This window comes from Pleurodeles waltl, chromosome 10, assembly GCF_031143425.1.
Source record: "Pleurodeles waltl isolate 20211129_DDA chromosome 10, aPleWal1.hap1.20221129, whole genome shotgun sequence".
Taxonomy (NCBI): Eukaryota; Metazoa; Chordata; class Amphibia; order Caudata; family Salamandridae; genus Pleurodeles; species Pleurodeles waltl.
In genome coordinates, this window is record NC_090449.1 from 303,868,818 (window position 1) to 303,892,071 (window position 23,254).

Below are 23,254 nucleotides of genomic sequence, written 5' to 3' on the forward strand. Positions count from 1 at the left end.
CAACGGTCATTTTGGTGATCTGGAGTCTTAGGAAGGTATTTCCTTAAATCCACCTTCCAGTGTGCAAGCAAGTGGCTCTGGCATTGATTTCATCAAGGCTGTACTACTACAATGAGTTTTATTTGGACATAAACAAGACTGAAATAGCTAGGTTGCAGCTGCTTCAAAATGCACCACCAAGACTGGTTCTTGATATTCCTAAATATCAATCAGTCTCAGCAGAGATAACTAAGCTTCACTGGATACCTGTGAACAAAAGCTTTATGCATTGTCCAAAGGGCATTGAAAACATTGGGCCGGGAGGAACTAAACCCTTGTTTCAATGGTATACTCATTCTAGGATGCTTCGATCGTCTAGCCATAACTAAGTAATAGCTCCTCATTTTTTGAAAATCAAGACGGGGAGACAGAGTGTTCTCGGTGGCCGCATCAAAGCTCTGGAACTCCCTCCCACATTCCAACTCCATAAGGCGTTAAAAACCTGGCTTTTTACTGTGTAATAGAGGCCCTGGGATTTTGAGACCATTGAGCTGTATGTTCGCCTTCTTCCCCATTTTCAGGACTAACCACTTTCATCACCTTAACGCCTTTGGACATTTGTTTCTGTATAAATCTTTTTCATTTCATATCTTATATGATTGCTTTATCTGGCTGAACCTTTGTGCTTCAATTTTTATTATTAGTGTGTTTAAAGAGAAATAATGCATACATGTCCAATTATAAAAAATAAAAAAAATAGAAAGGTGCACGGGATAATCTATAATGCACCTTTCTAATCAAGAACATCACAATTGTGAAGATATCCCACGTAATTTGTTGCTGATGTTGTTTTTCACCATACCTTGTAAACATTCTGAATAATTGCTTTGTCGTTTCTGTAGCAACCTCTCGGCACCCTTGCAACTGATTTTGGTGGAATGGTTAACAACCCACATCTGAGTGATGTGCAGTTTCAGATGGACTGTGGCACTATCCTGTATGCACATCTCTTTGTGCTGTACGCTCGCTGCCCACTTCTTGTTGAGCTGGTAAGGATGGCTGGGAGGGGGTGTACCTTTGGAGTAGGACTTTCAATTTCACATTTTCAAAGTTGGACCACTTTTTTTTTTACTTTCCTAAACTGACAAATTCCCTGCATTTGTTCCAATTCTTGAATGTTCCCCTGTACCTTTAAATGGATGAAAATCTATGTGTAGTCCCTAAATTTGACAAAATATGCCCAAATTCACTCTAAAAAGAAATTGCACCTGAGTTTGTGAAAAAAAACTATGAATTTCGTTTTTTGCAAATTTCATAAATTTGTACGTAGGATCTTGACAAACAGAAATCTGTGTTTTGATCCTATGATATAGTTTCTGAATTGTATATCCAACAGGAAATTGTTACACACAAGCACAAAGTGCTACGTCATTGTTTCTTTACCTTTGTTGCAACTGTTTTGTAATGCTGAAAATGTCGATTCAAAAGACTCTCTCACTTTAAAATTTTCCCAAGGGAATCCAACATGAGGGATCCCACGTCTTACTGTGTGACACCAGTGGACCCAACACATTTCATCTTCTCTCTGCCTATCAACAAGACACGGAATGGTTTTCCACTGACACTCTATGCATTTTGGTCCTTTCTGGAATGACGTGTTTGCAGATTGGGATTTTCATTTGTTTGGCTAAGAAAAACTAAATCACTTCCCTCTGCATGTATGTGATAATTGACTAGCATAGGTTTCCACAGTGGCTTTAAGCAATGCATTTAATGTTGTTGTTTCTTTTTTAGAAAAACAAAATCTCTTCACTTCTCATGCATGTATGTGATTTTAGTATAAAGCAAGTTTGAACCGTGGTTTCAAACAGTGCATTTGTTCTGGTGGTGGTTTCTTCAGATTTTTTTTATTTTTTAGCAGGTCTTTCCCTGCTACTTCTCCCTACCTGCAGGTGGAAAAGGTATGTGCATTCTGCTGCTGTGTTTTTTTACAGTGAGGCAGAGTCCCAGTGTTTTTGCCAACATGCTTCCACCCCATCTGACTCAAGATCACTTTCAGTCCTTGTTGGTAAAGATTGTAGAGTAATGCATATTAATTCAGTTGGCCCTCCATGGGTCAGGACATGTTCCCAGAGACTGCAGTAATTGTGGTACATGTAGCAGCAAGTCCATCATTAATAGAGAAGGCCACCTTTGCCCCTTAAAGGTTGCCTTCCAAGAATGAGTGTAAGTGAAGAGCACCACTCCATATCGGTCTCCAAAGGCTAAAAAGCACAAATTAGAATTTGTTAGTTCTAAAGCTCTGGTCACAGGCTCCTCATAAGAGTTGCTTATGATCACCACCAAAGGAACCTATGTACGTGCCTTGAAGGTGTAGACTCCTGGTGGTGCTTCAATCAAAACCTTATATCTGATGGAGACTTCTAATTTCAGATTCCTTACCTTAGAATTTCCCGCATGCGTTAGTCTAGATCTGGAGATTTTTCTTAGAGCAGTGCCCCTCTGCGCCATAGGTGGTGTTGGTCGACTCCGCACCCGTTGTTGGCGTTGTGCTCACCGGATATTAGGTCATGGGTCATGCATAGGCACCACCCCGGTGCGCTGGTGCCAGTTCTTTTCTTTTCGAGCCAGCCTAGGCACAGACCCAGAGAAGAGCTAACCCACAGTCACTTTTTGACTTGCTTTTTTTTCACTTTTGTCGAATTTTTGACATTCTGATGTCGGGGTCAAGCCCTACAACTACTGTCTTCGGATGCTGTCTGTGACGAATCCGCACCTCATGTGTCATTGCTGTTTAGAGCACCACCACGACCTGAAGTCGTGCTCCGAGTACCAGGCCATGAACCTAAAGGCTTTGAGAGAGCGGTCCCTAAAGTTTATTGTGGCCCAGCACTCTGCTCTGACTGGAAGCGATGCAGAGCCCACCCTCTTCGTTGTCCAATTCAAAATCTTCTGGATGCTCAGGTAAGCATAAAAAGAAGTCGAAGAAGAGCAAATGTTCTTTGACTTCACCTTGTCGGTCGGATGACGCGATGCGGGAAAAGGAGCTTCGTCGCTCTAGGCCTCTGTCCTCGGAGCCTACTTCCTCGTTGGCTCCGCACACCTCTGAGTTTCCGGGAGCTGGAGCCACCCCTGCCCGGCTCCGTGAGTTCTATGAGGCTATGTGCCTCATATTTGGGCAGTCCGACCCTGCTGGCGCGCCTTCAGGCCCCCTGGGGTCAGAAGGGACTCCCTTAGGTTCTGCAGCAGCATCTACAACTGTGGCTCTGGAGGGCACCCAGGGAACCATTTCCGGATCTGCACCAGCATCGGTCGTGCCACAGCAACCTTCCCTGATGATACTGCATACCTCGACACTCCCACGTCGATTCCATACTTATTTCTGACTCAGTCATGGAGCTGGACCGGCGTCGCTCAATGCCGAATCTGACTTTGTCGGGGACCTTGCTCCGTATATCGGATCCTGACCCTTATTCTTATGGGTACAAGTATTGTAAAAGTGTGAAGGGATCGCTGGACGATTTAGAATACAAGGTTGTTGACCCCATGTTCTGGGTTCAGGACCTGGGTGAAGCCAGTGGTCTAGACACTTCCCCTGACGCTGGCATGCTTTCTCCCCCTTCCGTGGCTACAGAGGAGGGTGTGTCGTATTCAGTGGTGGTGAGGAGAGCGGGCGAGGTTCTGGGCCTCGAGCTAACATCAGGACCAACCTCTTGACCGAGGTGCTTCAGCCTGCGGCTTCCTCTGCAGAACCCCTCTTGCCCTTCAGTGAGGCCCTCACTGATGTCCTGGTCGGGACATGGTCCAAACCCAGCATAGGGGATCCTGTTAATAGGACAATTACCCGCAGCTATAGGCCTGTATCTAATGACCCAGTATTCCTGCGCCAACACCCCACTCCTGGGAGCTTGGTTATCCAGGCCTCTACATCCCCTGGTGCATTCTCTTCCGCAGCCCCGGATAGGGAATCCAAAACACTGGATCAGCTTGGGAAGGAAATGTTCTCTTCCTCCAGTCTAGCTCTACGGTCCATGAACACTGCATGCATTTTGGGCCACTACTCCCATATTTTATGGTACGCGGTTGCGCAGGTTCTGCCACAGGTCCTGGGGGAGGCCCGGGCCATTCTCTCTCAAGCTGATGCTGACGGGAGAGATGCAGCTAAGATCACAATTCAATGTGGACTGGATACAACCGACTCACTGGGTAGATCGGTTGCATCATCAGTGGCTTTGAGGCGTCATACTTGCTTGAGAATGTCTGGCTTTTGGGTGGATGTCCAAGCTGCACTTATGGATGTGCCCTTCAATGGCACCTGCCTCTTCGGAGACAAAGGCAAACTCATCGCTTGAGCACTTTAAGGAGTTCCAGGCTATGGCTTGGCCCATGGGCTGCGCAGCTATCCCTTGCCCCCCTCAGTATGCTTTTTACCTCTTTCGTGGCTACTGAATGGGCACCCAACCACATCCCATTCCCTCTTGCCACCATGCTGCGCATGCTGCCCAGCCTCTGCATGGCCGGGGACGTGGGATCCAACGTCCTTGTGGAACAGGGGGGCAGCAGTCGGCCCAGTCCACCACCCCTCCTGCTGCAGCCTCTAAACCTTCCTAGTCTGACTCTTCCCAATCAGGGGCCAGTCAGAGGCAGGATTCGCCATCACCTGCCCCGCTGGGGATCCATCACAACAGACAGGTGGGTTTTGCAAATATTCAGAAGGGGCTACTCCCTCCCCTTCTAGACCACTCCTCCATCCATGTCACAATCCTACGATAAAATGATGGAGGATCACCTGGCACTTCTCCACAAGGAGGTTACGGCTCGCTTGACCATGGGATCCATAGCGAGGATCCCTGTGCCAGAAGTAGGTCATGGTTGATATTCCTGCTAGTTCCTGGTGCCCAAAAGGACAAGGGTCTATGACGTACCCTAGACCTCCAGTCCCTCAATCTCTTCCTCAAAAAGGAGAAGTTCAAAATGCTCACTCTGGCTCGGGTTCTAGCTGCCCTGGACACAGGAGACTGAATGGCAGCGTTGGACCTGCTGGACGCTTATTTCCTTATTCCTGTCCTGCCTGCCCACAGATGTTACTTGCGGTTCATGGTAAGCCACAAGCATTTTCAGTTTACTGTGCTTCCCTTTTGCCTTAACAGTGCCCCTCAGGTGCTCCCCAAAGTGATGGCGGTGGTCGGCACTCATCTGTGCAGATTATGGTTTCAGTCTTCCACTACCTCGACAACTGTATGTTAATGGCGGGCTCGAACCAGGCTGTCAGCTCCCACCTCCAGACTACAGCAGACCTCCTCCATTTGCTGGGGTTCACTGTAAATATGCTGAAGTCACACCTGTCTCCCTCTCAGACACTCCCTTTCATTGGACCAGTTTTGGACACAGTGCTGTTTCAGGCCTATCCTCCCGAGAGGCGAGTCCAGGATATTCAGGCTATGATACCAGTGTTTCAGCCTCTATCCTGGATTTTGGAGAGATTGACTCTGATGCTTCTGAGCCTCTTAGCCTCCTGCATCCTGCTGGTGACACATGCCAGATGGCGTATATTTGGGCTCTTTAGAGGGACCTGAAGTTCCAGTGGGCGCAGCATCAGGGAAATCTCTCCGACTTTGTCCAGATCTCGGAGAGAACTGCGCAAGATCTGCAGTGGTGGCTTTTGAACCGAGATAGAGTCAGAGGCATATACCTCTCCCTTCCCCAACCAGATCTGGCAATAGTGATAGATGTGTCACTCCAGAGATGTGGCTTCCTCCTGGGAGAGGCGGGGATCAGAGGCATTTGGTCAGTGGAGTCCGGGCTCCATGTAAGTCTTTTGGAGCTCAGGGCGATCAGGCTTGCATTGAAAGCATTCCTTCCCTCTCTCAAAGGAAAAGTGGTGCAGGTGTTCACGGACAAGACCACCACCTTATGGTACTGCAACAAGCAGGGCGGGTAGGGTCGTGGACCCTTTGTCAGGAGGCTCTGCGTCTCTGGACATGGCTGGAACATCAGGGCATATCCCTGGTGGTTCAACATCTGGTGTGCTCTCTGAACACCAGAGTAGACAAACTCAGCCATCAATGCCTGGCCGATCACGAATGGCGGCTCTATCCGGCAGTGGCGCAAGGTCTCTTTCAGCAGTGGGGAGGAGAGCCTTGGTTAGATCTGTTTGCCTCCACAGAAAACACACAATCCCAGCTGTGTATTGGGATTTCCAAGGCAGCACTCACTCGGCGATGCTTAGTCTTGAGTGGGACTCAAGCCTGCTTTCCACCAGTACCACTTCTGCCCAGAGATCTCAAGACGATCAAGAACGACCGGGACCAAGTAATTCTTGTTGCTTCGGACTGGGTATGAAGAGTCTGGTATCCTGAGCTCTTGATTCTCCAATCAGACTGCCCCTTTGTGAGGTTTTTCTGTTGCTGCATTAGGGCACTGTTCTCCACCCAAACCTGTCCAGTCTCCTACTTTTTTCTTGGAGATCGAGTGGTAGCAGTTGACAGCTTTTGAACTTTTGCCCGAAGACCGTAACATTATCTTGGCAGCCAGGCATCGCTCCACTAAAACGGTATATGCCTCAGGTTGGGACAAATTTGTGGCATGGTGTGCAGACAAGTCTGTAGACCCCCCTCTCTGCCCCTCTTTCTGATATCCTTTTGTTGTTCTTCAACTAGCCCAGCAGGGCTCTGCTTTGGGCACCCTCAAGAGTTATTTGTCTGCCCTCACGGCTTTCTTGAGATTGCCTCACCAACCCTCTTTGTTTAAATCTCCTATTGTTTGTAGATTTTTTAAGGGTCTTACCCATATGTTTCTGCCTCCTCCGTTCATAATGCCACAATGGGATTTGAACTTGTTTTTTACCTTCCTGATGTGTGTTCCCGTCGAGCCTCTTCGAGTCCACTTCAGCTTCTTACACTAAAGACAGCCTTCCTTGCGCCATCTCCTCTGCTCGCAGAGTGAGTGAGCTGCAGGCCCTTTTCTCATAGCCGCTTTTCATTTCCATCCATCCTGGAAAGGTGGTTCTTCGTACCCGGGCTTCCTTTTTACCTAAAGTGGGCACACCCTTTTATGTAGGCCAATCCATCACCTGGCCTATTCTTTACGCACCCCACATCTTTCTACGGAAGAAGAGAGGCTCCACCGCCTGGACCCAAAAAGAGTATTGGCGTTCTACCTTGATCATACAAAAGATTTCCGGGTGGACGATCAACTCTTTGTGGGTTATGTGGGTGTGAAAAAACATTCAGTGTGCGGAAGAGAACCATCTTTGTATGGGTTTCTCTGCATTAAAATGTGCTATGCATTGGCCAATAAGCAACCTCTGGAGAGCAACAGCTTCCACCACTGCATTAGCATGCAGAGTTCCAGTCCTGGACATCTGCCAGGGAGGAAAGTGGGCATTTTTGCACACTTTCACCCATCACTACTGCCTAGACAGTCTGGTCCAAACGGATGGGTACGTTGCTCATTCAGTCCTACAGGACTTTCTAGTATGATCTTGGTTCGCAGACTCATCTCCGGTGATGGTATTGCTTGAGTATCTGTTCCAAGGTAAGGAATCTGCAACTAGAAGTCCTTATCAGGTGAACAAGTTACTTACGTTTGGTAACGACTTATCTAATAGAGACATATTCTAGTTGTAGATTCCTTACCGACTGACCCATCTTCCCCACTCTGTGAAATGATTTCTAGGGTCAGGGAATTCCCTTTCAGAGCCCTAGTCCTGATGCACCAGGGTCAGTGTTCTTCATGGCTCAGCGATTCTGGCATGGAAAGTTGTGAAAAGAAACAGACATCAGCACACCGGGGTGGCGCCAATATACCACCCGCGTTGTCGTACCCGGTGAGCATGATGCCATCGATGGACACAGAATCGACTGACGCCACCTAACTACAGACAGGGGTACTATTTGAGGAAAAATCTCCGGATCCAGACGGACACCTGAGTCAAATTCTAAGGTAAGGAATCTGCAACCTGAATGTCTCTACCAGATAATTTGTTACTGAAGGTAAGTAACTTGTTCTTTAGGTTTATCACCATCTAATTCCTGATCAAATGAAGGCAAAATTGATGGCTCTCTTATCAGTGGTTAAAAGTAAAGAAAAGCCTGTCAAATCACTGAGGTCATCGAGCATGGATCCTGCCTCTTTGCCGAAGGCCCCGACTGAGAGACCCATCTTGTTGAAGGCAGCCAGTCAGTCAGCACACTTCTTTCGCATTGATCCAGATGTTGACTTTTACGACTGCAGTTTTTGTCAACAATAGTAACTCATAAACTCACTTTGGCCCTGCGTCAATCTCAATTTTATCCAACGTTTCCACTGTTACCTCTTGAGTCTCCGACATGCATTACTCAGAGACACCAAGACAACTTTTGGACAATTAATCTTTATCTAGCCATGCTGAGGACTATTTTAGTTATGACACTAGTGAAGTTGGTAGGTGACACTCAGGTTTCTATTTATTTATATGAGGGTATTCCATTAGGTGCAGCTTCACAAGCAGAAGAATATTCATAGAAAGAATTTGGTTATCAGGAGCCCTGGCATTATAACAAACAGCATCCTGCTTTCCCACAGGTGCCAGTCACTATTGCGTTCTTGAACTCATTGAAACAACTGGTACAGGACTTAGTTTTTCAAGTGCCTCCACCTAATCAACTTCATCATTCATTTAATCTAGATAAGGCATTTATAACCAATACTTCTTCTATTCCCCCTCTATTATCACCTCAGCTTAAGAATCATCTCAAAATGTAGGGCAAGACATAGCTGTGGATGCTGCTGATGAATGCAGCCATCACCAGGATATTGATGTACAGAACCTTGTGTGAGACATTTATTTCCCGGATGAAAATCCCAGAACGAAATCAGCACTTTGGAACTCTCCATCTGAACACATATAATCATTTACATATTGTAAGTGACAGAGCATCCCAAAAATTCAATCTTCTGTCTCGTCACATGGTCCATTGTCCTCCTAGATTTTCTTTGTAAGGAAGGATTATCTTGCATGAAGGATGCTTTTTATAGGCTACATTTTAATGTCCCACCTGGAGAAAAATTAGTGTTATGAAATTAAAACAGGTTCACTAATATCTGCAATAGCACAGATGTTCAGAAATCGAGCAGCATTTGTGTGATCTCTACAGGCTGGGATGGCAGGCAATCACTCAACTTGGAGGAAAAGAGACTGGTGTTTTTGTGACATCATTTAATAAAGTAGCGAATGCAAGCACTATGCTATGTAGATATTGCAGGCTATTGTTGCACACTATAACCCTACCCTTATTGAAAGACTTCCAGAAGATCGTCATAAACAGACAAAGGTAATTCTTAAATGGACGAATAAAACATCATCTGCCATTAAAGATGCTTTGCTGGATGCCCCTTGCACTGGATCCCAGCAGATGGCAACAAGGTATATTTAATGATGGTGTGGCAGACACAGCAGCATATGTTATCAGCGTGAACTCCAGTGTAAGGTATCAGACAAGCCTTTTAATGGGCAGCATATGTTCAGTAAGCATGTTGTTACTGCGTTACAAGCAATAAAAATGGACACTGTTAAGGCAAGGACTCTTGGTACTCTGCAGTATGGACATGGCTTCTCTTCTCCAGCATTGGAACTTCTAGAAATGCGCATGCTTGAACGTTTGTGTTTACAGGCTGGGAATCCTTGGTATTTAAGGTTGTCTAGTTGACGTTCTGCAGTATTGATTGCCGTTATTTCAACACAGTCCATATACTGCCTATTCACCTCATTGTCCCATATTAACTTCAACCAATGAGGAGGAGAGATAGAGGCTCCCTCTCAGCCCCAGGGATTATTGCTGGCAACTTTTCCCACTGTTCATTTGTGGGAGGAACCCTCTAGAGCTCAGCTCTAACATTCAACCTTTTTCACTTTAAAATACAAATGTAGACTCTGAGATAGTGTAATCTAGAATTAGTATCTTCTTTAAAAATCACCACAACCAAAATGGCAGAAAAAGAAAAGTTAAAAAAATCACTTTTACAAGAAGCATGAAACCTGTGGCAAACAATAAATCTATGATATGACAAGCATACCTTGAGTATAGTTTGCCCATATCCATACCACATTCCAAATAAACCTGGCATTTGTATCATATATCCTTAAAAAATCCCTGACTTATCAAGACAGAAAGGTCATCAACTTGGGTGAAGACATTTCAGTGCGAGCAAATTCTGTGCTTGCAAAAAAAGGAAATTGCAGCTTGAATCAACTGGCCACAAAAGTAGGTTTGATAACTCAATCCTTAGGGTCCCCTCTCCAAGTTCAATCAATAAAGCAAGCGGATAAAAAAGATAATGGAGTGGACTTCCTCCAATAAAGATGCAGGACAGCTAAAAAAACATTCATAGAGAACAGTTGAGCAGAATCACCACACCCTTTTAAAACTTCTCTTAAAAAAGTTAGTAATCTAGTGAACAAGTGGAACTGTTGATCGATTTCTTCGGCTGCAGCTAGTTACAAATAATTCATGCAAATGTCACATCCACCATTACCTCCAAACCCTTAAGTCCCAGGAGACTAGCTTTTATAATTGTTGCAAATGAGTTCAACTTATGCATCCCATTACCCATCCCAAATTCCAGATAATTGACCAATTCAGCCATCAAAGAAGTCTCCATAGGTCCATTGTGAATTTTGTTTCACCAACCCCCAACCAAGATTGCCTGTGCACCAACAACTAAGCATTTACTAACCTACCACCATGAAACGAGACGCAGCAAGAGCCTTTTTGCGGGTGATGATCATACATTTTCTACTTCTGACAGTTACGATGAAGACTGTAATGAGGATGATGAGCAAAACTTTTATGGTTGAGATGATCAAAAAGGTAATTTGCTTGACAACAAGATAAGGATCAGTTGTTTGAATGGGCTATCTTTGTAGTACCTAATGGTAAAAGCCCAGAACCTACATCAAAAGATTCTCCGCCAGATGATACCTGCCTATAGCATGCCTTGGTAGAGCAAGACTTAATTAAGTGTAGTTATTCCACTACAGTTGTAGAGACATGTTTTCTTTAGGATTTTAAAAAGAATAAAAATGATCAGGGCAGCTCCCATCCTGTACCACATGTGGGAAGAGGGTTGACACCATATGAAGAATCCTAGATCAGCCACAGGGAACATTTCACCCGTAGAAAAGAAGTATACAGCACTACAATCATTCCCAGCATATTTACTTAATTGGGCAAAAACACTGCAGCATGGAGATTCCAATGAAACGCATTGGCACCAAGCACTGCACCACCAGAAAAAGAAGGAAGAAAATGGAATACAGTGGGTAAAAGAGTTCATGCCCTTTCAGCTTTAAGTATCTAATGTTGCAAAGGCCTCTGCCTAGTTGCTAGGCACAATAGACAACTATGAGACAATATATCCCATTTCTACAAATGTTTCCATCTGAAGACAAAGTCCAAGCTTTGGCTATGTGAAAAGAAGGTGATCAAGCATCTGCTTTGTTAATTATTTCAACCATGATATAGAAGACTTTCAACATATTGTACATTTGACAGCAATATGCAGACAGTGATAGCAAAATAATTACTACTTTCAGACGAGATAGAAAAAGATTCTGTTTGATAGAAACATCATCTTTGGCATACAAGTGAATAAATCGCAACTTGCTCTAAAGATAGATACTTCTACTGCTCTTTCCCTAGGTTCTCTTAAAAAGAAACAACTGTAACAGTTACAGAAAATAGTATGAGTACAGAGGGTGCTTCAATGTTGCAGTGAATTTTATGCTTACAAACCGGGGTTGCAGGCATAAGCCCCATAGCAATATATCCATATTTTATAAACAACTCCGAGGTCAAGGATGAACTAATCAAAGAATATGAGTCGGCCACAGACTCAGTAGAAAAGACAATGATTTGACAAAGATATCTGTTCTTTCATCTACTCTGCCAGTTAGAGTGTGCATAAAAAATTCAAACAGCATGACAGGAGATATCTTCAGAAAATACATGTTGTGCAAAGGAGGCATACCTTGGAGTTTATCATTGAACCTCAGAGTCATTCTCCAAAATTAGAAAATCAGAAGCACTTTTAAGAACTCCAAAACAGATGGTGCATATTCTACTCAAAACAGCAATACAAAAGGTGCCAGAATATCTGAAAAAAACAAAGATCATTATTCAGGATTCTTCCTGATCTAAAAAAAAAAAACAATGGAGATTGGAGGCCAGTACTTGATCTAAGAAGATTGAACAAATATATAAAAATCAAAGCTTCGAAATGATGACCCTTCAGGAAATTCTTAGTAATATTCAAAAAGACCACTGCCTAGTCAACATAAATATGGATGGATTAAATTTCTGCATACGCAATGCAGATTTCTTAGATTCCAAGTATTCGGGTAGCTTTATGAATTTCAATTCCTTCCATTTGGCCACAAATGGAACTCCATTGGGCTTCACGTAGTGTATGGCACCGGCTGCAGCTTATCTCCGTGTAAAAGATGGCAGTTTACCCGTAGTTGGAAAGCTGGCTAAAAAAGCACTATCATTCCATCAGAAACAGAAAGCAATGGAACTGACTCTTTCCATTTTCAAGAAACCGAGTCTAGCTGTCAGCATCAAAAAGTCCAAGATAAATCCTGCAGAAGAAAAAACTTCATTGGGGCAGGAATTAACACATGCAATGAAGAGAGTTTTTCCATCAAGAAAGGCTTGAAAAAGTTGAGGCTTGGCATCACCTATGTAATCCAAGGATATGGTACCTGTGAGGCACATGAAAAGACTTTTAGGTTTTTGTTTAAATCCACTGAACTCGCCATATCCGAGAAAGTCACACATATTAGACAAGGGAAACAATTTTTTTGCAGACCTGTCATTAATGGTGCCAGAGTCCCAAATCTGCGTAACAAAAGACTCTTCCATAACAGGGTGAAAACCTCATCTGCAGGGTCAGCCTGTAAGCGGGCATTGGAACAATTCTGAGATGTCCATGCAACTAACCTTTTTTGGAATAAAGAGCAGTACAACTTGCATTGAAAGCATTCCTACCTCAAGTACGAGGCAAGCAGGTGTTACTATGCTCCGACATTACACACAGAAAGAACTACATACAAACAGGGGCACATAGTTCTGGTCCTTTCACAAGAAGTGCACTTCTCTGATTGTGGGTGTTCATGCACAAGGTGGACATTTTAGTTGAACATGTCCTGGGAGTTAACAATATAGCTGCAGACAAGCTCAGCAGACTGCTGCCAGCGAACCACAAATGGAGGCTAAGCAACAAACAACTGGCTGGCTGTATTGTTCAAGCAGTAGAGATAGCCACAGTGGGACCTTTTCTCACCGAATTACAACAAATGCAAGAAGTACACAAGCAGATGGCCCTGCCCAGGTTCAAAAGGGTAGATGTTCACAATCTGCAAAGGGAAACTCATGCCAGATCCGATGATCTAAAATGTAGTGTGTGAAATGAAGAATGAAAAGTGCCTATAGATAGGCCTTACTTGGACACAGCAACATTAGTTACTCAAGCTCTGGCACATGGCACTAGAGAGACTGATTCAATTTGTAGAGGGTTCTCATATTGTCCAGAAGACTGGGACCAATGCTCCACCCAAGAGAGTCATTACATCCAACAGCTTGGCTGCTAGTGAGCTAGAACTTGAAAACTTGCAAATTCCACAACAATGAATGACCATATTGAAAGCAGCAAGAACTCCTTTGACGCTATAAGATACACCGTATAATCTACAAGATTTTATAAGTCTGCCAAGCAAAACAAGCTGCATACTTTCAAGATAGCGCTGCATCAATTTCTTAGCCTCAGCCAAGTCAGGTCTAAAATATCCCTCTATTGGTGATACGTGTCTGCAATATCAGGATACTTGAGAAGGCCAGGTATACCTTTATTGATTTCAACCAGAATAATTAAAAACATTTCTGAGAGTTGTTTTCTGCCATTTCCCACCAGTCAGGACACCAACCTTAGTTTGGAAACTAAATACTGTATTGGAAGCACTGATGAAGGACTGTTTTGAGCCAATGCATACCTCAGCTATTTAGCATTTTTTTTTTAAGAATACCTTTCTTCTACTGATAACATCAACTAGAAGAGTTAGAAACACGAGCCATACCTATGATTCTTTAAAAATAGTAATTTTAGGAAGCAATCCAAAGTTGATAATAGTGGCATAAAAAGTGACATCAGAGTTTCATCTAAATAGAAGATTTGTCTAACTACTTATTGTCCAACCCCTACACCAGAGGCAGAGGAAACAAATTCATGCGCTGTACATTTAAAGATGTGTAACGTTTTATCTAGAAAGTACTAGAGCTTTCCATTAATCAGACCTGTTTATAGTATTTGGATATTCAAACACGGGTAAACTCTTGTTTGACAAGTTATTTCTAGCTGGATTGTATCTTGCTTTTCAATGCTTATTTAAAGACAGGAAGACAAACCCCAGGAAAAATTCAAGCGCACACTGCTACATGAACGACAGCCACAGCAACCCTTTTTGCAAGAGTACCTTGAAAAGACATATGTAGTGCAGTGACTTGAAACCCTACATGTTCTTTCACAAGCATTGTGGCTTGGATATTCAATCAAGAGCAAATACTGTGGTGGGACAATCAGGAATGAACAACTTTTTTTGCATAAGGAATGCTTCTTCCCACCATCCTTGGAAGTAAAAACAAGTTTGTTAATCTGTATTCAGGCATGTAAATCTATGAATGATTGAATGCTGGAAAAGAAAGTAGTTAACTACCTGTAACTGGTTGTCCATACTTGGGTATGTTTTTTTTTTTTATTATATATTTACATGCCACCTATTTACCTCCCCTACTTCAAGAGGATTATAGAAATTACTTAAAGACACGTTAGAAAAATCTTGCAGTAGGAGGGGAGGTTGTCTGTCACTCTACCTCGTTCCACAAAGTTTACGATGCATAATGAGATGGTGTAGGAGGCTGGCCTGGCTCATAGTGGGTACCTTGTGGTACTTACACCTTGTGCCAGGTCCAGTTATCCCTTATTAGTAGAATAGAGGTGTTCTAGCAGCTTAGGTTGATTTAGGTAGTTATAGCAGAGCAGCTTAGGCTGAACTAGGAGACATGCAAAGCTCCTACTATACAACTTATATCATATAGCACTATATCATAAGAAAACACAATACTCAGAGTTACTAAAAATAAAGGTACTTTATTTTAGTGACAATATGCCAGAAGTATCTCAGAGGATATACTCCCTTAGGAGGTAAGTAATATACACAAAATATATGCACACAAACCAAAACCAGGTAAGTAACAATTAGAAAAGTATTGCAAACAATGTAGAACACAATAGAATGCAATAGGGAGAAATAGGCCTAGGGGCAACACAATCCATATACTCCAAAGGTGGAATGCGAACCCCAGGCCTAGTGTAGTGTGTAGAGGGTCGCTGGGAGTGTAAGAAAACACCAAGGGAGTCCATGATACCCCACCCCAAGACCCTGAAAAGTGGATGTAAAGTTACCCTACTACCCTAGAAAGACAGTAAAGTCGAGATAGGGTATTCTGCAAGGACAACAACTGACTGCAAAACACTGAAGACGGATTCCTGGACCTGAGGACCTGTAAAGGAAGGGGACCAAGTCCAAGAGTCACGCAAGTGTCCGCGGGGGCAGGAGCCCACTAAACCCCAGATGAAGGTGCAAAAGGGCTGCCTCCGGTTGGAAGAAGCCGAAGATTCTGAAACACCGGAAGGTGCCAGGAACTTCTCCTTTGGTCAGAAGATGTCCTACGGCGTGCTGGAGGATGCAGAGTTGTTTCCACGCAGAAAGACCACAAACAAGCCTTGCTAGCTGCAAGAATCGCGGTTGAGGATTTTGGGTGCTGCTAGGGCCCAGGAAGGACCAGGAGGTCGCCCCTTGGAGGAGGAGACAGAGGGGGCGCTCAGCAACACATAGAGCCCTTGCAGAAGCAGGCAGCACCCGCAGAAGCACCTGAACAGGCACTTAGAAGATGTGAGGACAACTGTCGACTCAGAGTCACAAAAGAGGGTCTCACGACGTCGGAGTCCAACTCAGCGAGTTGGGCAATGCAGGACGGAGTGCTGGGGACCTGGGCTAGTGTGCACGAAGGAAGTCTTGCAAAAGTGCACAGAAGCCCGAGCAGCTGCAATTCACGCAGTACACAGGATTACTGTCTGGCGTGGGGAGGCAAGGACTTACCTCCACCAAATTTGGACAGAAGGGCCACTGGACTGTCGAAGACACTTGGACCCAGCTCCTGAGTTCCAGGGACCACGCTCGTCAGGATCAGAGGGGACCCAGAGCACTGGTGATGCAGAAGTTTGGTACCTGCGTTGGCAGGGGGAAGATTCCGTCGACCCACTGGAAATTTCTTCTTGGCTTCCAGTGCAGGGTGGAGGCAGACAGCCCTCAGAGCATGCACCACCAGGAAACAGTCGAGAAAGCTGGCAGGATAAGGTGCTACATTGTTGATGGTAGTCTTCTTGCTACTTTGTTGCGGTTATGCAGGCGTCCTGGAGCAGTCAGCGGTCGATCCTTGGCAGAAGTTGAAGAGGGAAGTGCAGAGGAACTCTGGTGAGCTCTTGTATTCATTATCTGGTGAGGTACCCACAGGAGAGTCCCTAAATAGCCCACAGAGGAGGACTGGCTACAGAGAAAGATAAGCACCTATCAGGAGGGGTCTCTGACGTCACCTGCTAGCACTGGCCACTCAGAGCTGTCCATGGTGCCCTCACACCTCTGCATCCAAGATGGCAGAGTTCTGGGACACACTGGAGGAGCTCTGGGCACCTCCCCTGGGAGGTGCTGGTCAGGGGAGTGGTCACTCCCCTTTCCTTTGTCCAGTTTCGCGCCAGAGCAGGGCTGGGGGATCCCTGAACGGGTTTAGACTGGCTTATGCAGAGAGGGCACCATCTGTGCCCTTCAAAGCATTTCCAGAGGCCAGGCGAGGCTACTCCTCCCAGGCCCTTCACACCTATTTCCAAAGGGAGAGGGTGTAACACCCTCTCTCAGAAGAATTCCTTTGTTCTGCCTTTCTGGGACCAGGCTGCCCAGGTCCCAGGGGGGCAGAAACCTGTCTGAGGGGTTGGCAGCAGCAGTAGCTGCTGTGGAGACCCCGGAAAGTTAGTTTGACAGTACCCGGGTTCTATGCTGGAGACCCGGGGATGCATGGAATTGTCCCCCCAATACCAGAATGGCATTGGGGTGACAATTCCATGATCCTAGACATGTTACATGGCCATGTTTGGAGTTACCATTGTGACGCTACATATAGGTATTGACCTATATGTAGTGCACACGTGTAATGGTGTCCCTGCACTAACAAAGTCCGGGGAATTTTCACTGAACAATGTGGGGGCACCTTGGCTAGTGCCAGGGTGCCCACACACTAAATAACTTTGCACCTAACCTTCCCCAAGTGAGGGTTAGACATATAGGTGACTTATAAATTACTTAAGTGCAGTGTAAAATGGCTGTGAAATAACATGGACGTTATTTGACTCAGGCTGCAGTGGCAGTCCTGTGTAAGAATTGTCTAAGCTCCCTGTGGGAGGCAATAGAAATGCTGCAGCCCATAGGGATCTCCTGGAACCCCAGTACCCTCGCTACCTAAGTACCATATACTAGGGAATTATAAGGGTGTGCCAATCAGAATTGGTAAAATTAGTCACTAGCCTGCAGTGACAATTTTAAAAGCAGAGAGAGCATAAACACTGAGGTTCTAGTTAGCAGAGCCTCAGTGATACAGTTAGGCACCACACAGAGAACACACATAGGCCACAGAATTATGAGCCGTGGGGTCCTGGCTAGCAGGATCCCAGTGACACATATCAAATATACTGACAACATAGGGTTTTCACTATGAGCACTGGGCCCTGGCTAGCAGGATCTCAGTGAGACAGTAAAACCACCCTGACATATACTCACAAACAGGCCAAAAGTGGGGGTAACAAGGCTTGAAAGAGGCTACCTTCCTACAGATGGGCTTTATATAACAGTAGTCAGTGCGTGTAAAGGATTGCTATTCAACTTTATGTACCAAGGTTTCCCAGCATGACGACGGGGGAATATTCAAGCATGTGAAACCATGAAAGATACCAATGATGGAGATCCAGAGTTTGAGTAAAATAACTTGTTTCTTACTATAAACTTATACTTATAGCCAAATAAATTTGGATGAAATAGGAACATCAGGCATTTTTTGTCCATTCAGACAAAGATGCTTTTCACAATCCTTGGCCACATCACAGTATGGTAGATGTCAATCAGGAGGCCAAACCCGAAGAGCAATGGCCCATGATTCAACTGGGATTGAGGTACTTGATTCCTAGGTAGGTTTCTTCCTTCATCTCTCATTCTGTTGTGGGGGGAGGAAAGCCGGGCATTATAATCCCATCTGGCAGCAGTAAATTACATCAGATTGTGTTTTTTTTTAACATTGTAAGATATGAGCAAGCAATACAATTAATCCCAAAGGCACCATAATCATTTTGTTTGGAGGCTGTACTGTCGGAAATCATCAGACCACTTAGTAAGTTGACCATACAACTAATGCAGAAAGCCAAAATACCTCATGGCTTTTTGTCAAAGTTTTTCCTTATTCTTATGGAAACTGGACTTCCAGCATGTTTAAATGTAGAAGACTTTTACTTCCAATTGCAGCATGAGAAATACAGTTGATTTATGGTGGATGTTTTCACTTTCAATTTAAAGTGCTTAAGTTTGGCCTCATGTCAGTGCTTATAGTACATTCACACTATTACGGTGTAAGGGGGTGAGAGTTTTCCTGGACATGGTCTGGAGTATATCAAAGTTCCTGCACTGCAGCAACCCTCAGAAGCAATGAACTAGGCGTTAGGCCCTTTGAAGAAATAGGATCCCACTCTCAACAGAAGGAAGTCAGTGCTCACCCCTTTGCAACAAAATCTGTTACTAGGGGCAACATCTCTGCAAACACCTTCTCAGGAAAGAAGGAATGTTTAATGCGATAAGCAGAGGGCCACCTTGCAAAATCACACCTCACTGTAAGAAAATACAAAGTACTTTTTGGGAGGACGTCATTCTTTATACCTTTGAAACTGCAGTTTTGCCTGAAAATGACCACTCCAGAAACATTCGATATGTAATTGAAGCAAATCACAGGACTATGGAATCAAGAATGTATTGCATTTCAAGATCTTTACACTTCGGAGCCACAGTTGTATCTCATTATGGATGTTTCACTAAAGGTTGGGATGCCCTTCTAGAGAACAGTTCTACTGGCAGCCTCTTGACCCCTCAAGAACAAAATCTGTATAATAAGCATTCTGAAACTGGACAATCAGACTTGTCATAAAAACATTCTTGCCACTTTTCTTACACCAAGAAATGCTCATAAGCACAGAAAAAATGACTACTCTATTGTATAAGAAAAGGAGGAACAAAATGACATGCCCTAAGCGCACTTAATACAGTGTGTCCTGAATGAGAATTGTATGTAAGTGTGACAGGTGCTGCGTGAAGGTTGGAGACACCTCCTTGTCAGTGTTTGGTGATACGGTGGGACTTAGTGGGAAGCACTGTTAATTTCTTCCCCAGGGATATTTCCTTTCGCTTTTCCCTCCTATTCCCCCTAGCCTGGAGTGCCCACCCAAGTTGAAGAAAGAGCCACACACACAAGTGTGGGCAAGGACGTTTTGCTGCACGGGTCTGTTATAATTTAGAAACACTGATCTGATTCAAATTGATGGCCATATCTCCAAGGCAAGTTTTGCACCACAATTCTACCTCCTAACATTGGACTGCCTGGTTGCTTCATACATAAACGTTGATCTCTGCGACATTACCCCAAGCTGTCAAAAGATGCTGCAGGCCGCTAGGACAACTCGCACAATGAAGCCCTGTTCCGTCAAATGAAAATTGTTCTGTACTTGGGATTCTTCCCAAGGCATCGATCCCTTTACAATGTGTTGCCATTCAAGGATTACCTTTTGCTTCTACATCTTTTGGAATCTGGCTTAATGTATTTCTTGATAATAGTACATTTGGTGACTGTCTCTAGCTATCTCAGGACTTCAATCGTTCGTCTTCTATTCTTGACTAGAGTAGTGGAAAATGTATTAAAGAACATTTCCACACCTTCTTTCTTCTTCTAGTTATAACACCTCTGCTTCGAGCGGCAACACTGTGCTAGTACCTCCGTTTGAACGTATCCAGAAGTATATTCTACAAATGAGAAAGAAAAACCATGCAGCCCAATGTCTTTAGAAAGAGCTGAAGCGGTTAGTAACTCAGCAAATCCCAGTGCTTAAATTGCCAGCCTAATACAACACTTCATTTAAACTCTGCAAAGATAATCCATTCATTTTCAAATCATAAATTATAAATACTCAAACTAAATTTATTTCACAAACTTATTCATTTGAAGACAAAGTCGACATGGTCCCCCCCCCCCCCCCCCCCCTCAGAGGTCCGTGCCCACAAACCACTGGCTGTGGCATAGGAAAGTCACCCCTCTATCAGGCCTTACAGCCCTAAGGCAGGGTGCAGTATACCACAGGTGAGGGCATAGCTACATAACCAATATGCCCCTACAGTGACTACACCCATTCTTGGACATTGTAAGTGCAGTGTGGCCATATAAAGTACTTACTTGGAGTGGGAGTTTGTCATTACAAGCTTCACAGCTCCATGATGGCTCCACTGAAGTCTGGAAAGTTTGGCATTAAACTCTCAGCACAATAATTCCACACTTATTTCTATTATTGAGAAATACACCCAGAATACACCCAGAAATACACCCAGAGGGCATCTTAGAGATGCCCCCTGTATTTTAGCCCAACTTTTAGTGGCGGACCTTCAACCTGCCACTTCCAGATAAGTTTCTGACCAAATGGGGTGAGAGCCTTGTGGCCAGAAACAAAGCCTGCACTGGGATCATTTGCTGTAGTAGACCGGAAAATGCTTTGCAAAAATTGGGACAAGACCCAAGGAGGTATGCAAGAAGGATTAAGGCAAAACCTTATAATATTATTTTCAGAGTGCAGTGGTTTTGTACAATGGGAGTCCTACCTCACCCCCGTTTGAATGTTTTTTGACTGAGAGTAGAATGAGCAGAGGTCTGCAAGGGGTTCCTGAAGACGTATTGATGGGTTTTCAGAGTGAAACAATAGGTTAGACAGTTATTCCTGGATGAATTTGTTTATCTGATTTTCCATGTATTTGCTTCCCTATACAGGACTGTAGGATGTTGGCTCTGTATACCCTTTATCAAATTGTGATAAACTGTGCACAGAGTCCAGGGGTTCCTCAAGGACTTAACATAGGCTAAAGTAGATAATACTAAAGCTCTTTTTGTGGTATAATGGTCGAGCAGTTGGGCTTATCAGAGGGCAGTACAAAGCATTTGTTGTACACCCACAGGAAATGAAGCATACTCTCGATGACTAACTCCAGGCCATTGTTTTATATAACAAAAATATATTTTGTTACTTCATTTCTAGAACCAAACTGTCTTTGTTGCAGATAAGTACAGTTATCAATGGGTATCAGGCATATTTATCAAATGCACTTTGGTTGGTTTTTGCAGGTAAAGCAGTTTACAAGTAAGTAACACTTTTCTATTTCAAAAGTTGACAGTGCAATTTTTCATAGGAGTCGATAGAGTCCTGGGGGGTACATATTAGCACAGTGAACAGATAAGTACACAACTTAAGATTCCAGTCTTCGGGGGGTTTGGATATCCACAGGTCATAGATTAGGCAGACTCCAAAAGTGCACCACCAACAACACGTGGCCGGCTGGGTGCAGAGATCAAAGTTAGCGCTAGGTTTACAGTGGAATCCTATGAGGACTGGAGGAGTTTGGTAGAAAGCAGATTGCAGGTAAGTACCCACGGTTCCAGGACACCGGCCTGGGGGTTTAGGTCAGCTTGGAGAGGCCACAGGTTCACACCAAATACACACTCTCAGTGGCTCTGGGGCAGCCGGGTGCAGGTGTACAAACACAGATGCTTTTCAATAGGGGGACCCCAAAGATCACGAAAGATGCTGCAGGTTGGGTCGGTTCATACAAACCAAAGGCTGGACAGGTAGCGGAGGCGCCCACTGGACATTACTGGACTGTCGGTCAGATTCCCCAAGGCCAGGGGGCTGCAGGTGCAGGGGTCTCCTTGGGCGGTGGGTATCTTTGTCGGATCTGGTTATGGTCAGGGGACCCGTCTGGATTCAGGCCGCAGGTGTCGTTGTGTTGGCCAGGAGGGGTCAACAGAGGGTGCTATCAAGGTCAGAATCGCCTGGGGACCTTCTCTGGACTGGTGGATCACTTGGACTCGCCCCCGTAGGTGTCGTGTGCAGAATGGGCAGGGCTCGCGGATCTGGAGCGGTTCTGGAGTCCTTTTGAAGGGTTTCTGCTGGACAGGCCCACTGTCCTCAGGAGAGTTCTTGGTCCTCTGCTGGGCAGGCAGTCCTCTGTGGATTTATAGAGGTTGCTGGTCCTACAGTATGCATCACCTTCTTGGAGCAGGGGTCTTTGAAGCTGCAGACAGGCTAGTAGGGCTTGGGCAAAGTCACTTGTCGTCTGGAGTCTTCACTGCTGGGGTCAGCTTGGCAGTCCTTTCTTTTTAAGGTCACCAGGAATCTGGTGAGTAAGGTTCAGAGGTGCCCCTAAATACTAGATTTAGGGGTGTTACAGGGGTCTGAGGGCAGTAGCCAGTGTCTACTGTCCCTGAGGGTGGCTACACCCTTCCTGTGCCTACTGCATTTAGGGAGTGGGCACATTCCTATCCCTTTTGGTCCCTTTGCTCCAAACAAAGATGGAGGATTTTGCAAGGATGGGGTCACTTCAGCTCTGGACACCTTAGGGGTGGTCTTAGCTGCAGTGGTCACTCCTCCTTGTTTTACTTAATATTCCTGCCAGATCTGCTGCCAAAAGCGGTGCTTGGTCCGTGGCCGCTGGCATGTCCACTGCCTCTAGTGCCCTGGGGCACTGTAACAGGATGCCTGAGCCTTTGGGGAGTCACTGCCAAGTGTTACAGTTCCTGCAAGTACCTCCACCCAAAACAGGCTTCGTTCCTGACCTCGGAGAGCCATAAAAATTTCACCCCATGGGATCAGAAACTTGTCTGTTAGTGGCAGGCCGGCACAGATTAGTCAGCTTTACAATAAAGGGCTGGGCAAAATACAGGGGGCATCACTAAGATGTTCTCTGTGTGCACTTTACAATAAATCCAACACTGGCATCAGTGTGGGTTTATTGTGCTGAGACATTTAATACCAAACTTCCCGGTCTTGAGTGAAGCCA

General features: G+C 44.8%; 1 protein-coding gene across 4 annotated transcripts in view; it reads left to right on the top strand.

Moving 5' to 3' along the window:
* The window catches only part of SLX4 (SLX4 structure-specific endonuclease subunit), a 391,720-nt gene that overhangs the window by 212,444 nt on the left and 156,022 nt on the right, over nt 1-23,254 (top strand). For all 4 annotated transcript variants that reach the window (XM_069210471.1, XM_069210473.1, XM_069210474.1 and 1 more), the window contains one exon: nt 882-1,028. In XM_069210471.1, coding sequence (XP_069066572.1) covers nt 882-1,028 — 147 coding nt within the window. The remainder of the gene's footprint in view (nt 1-881; nt 1,029-23,254) is intronic.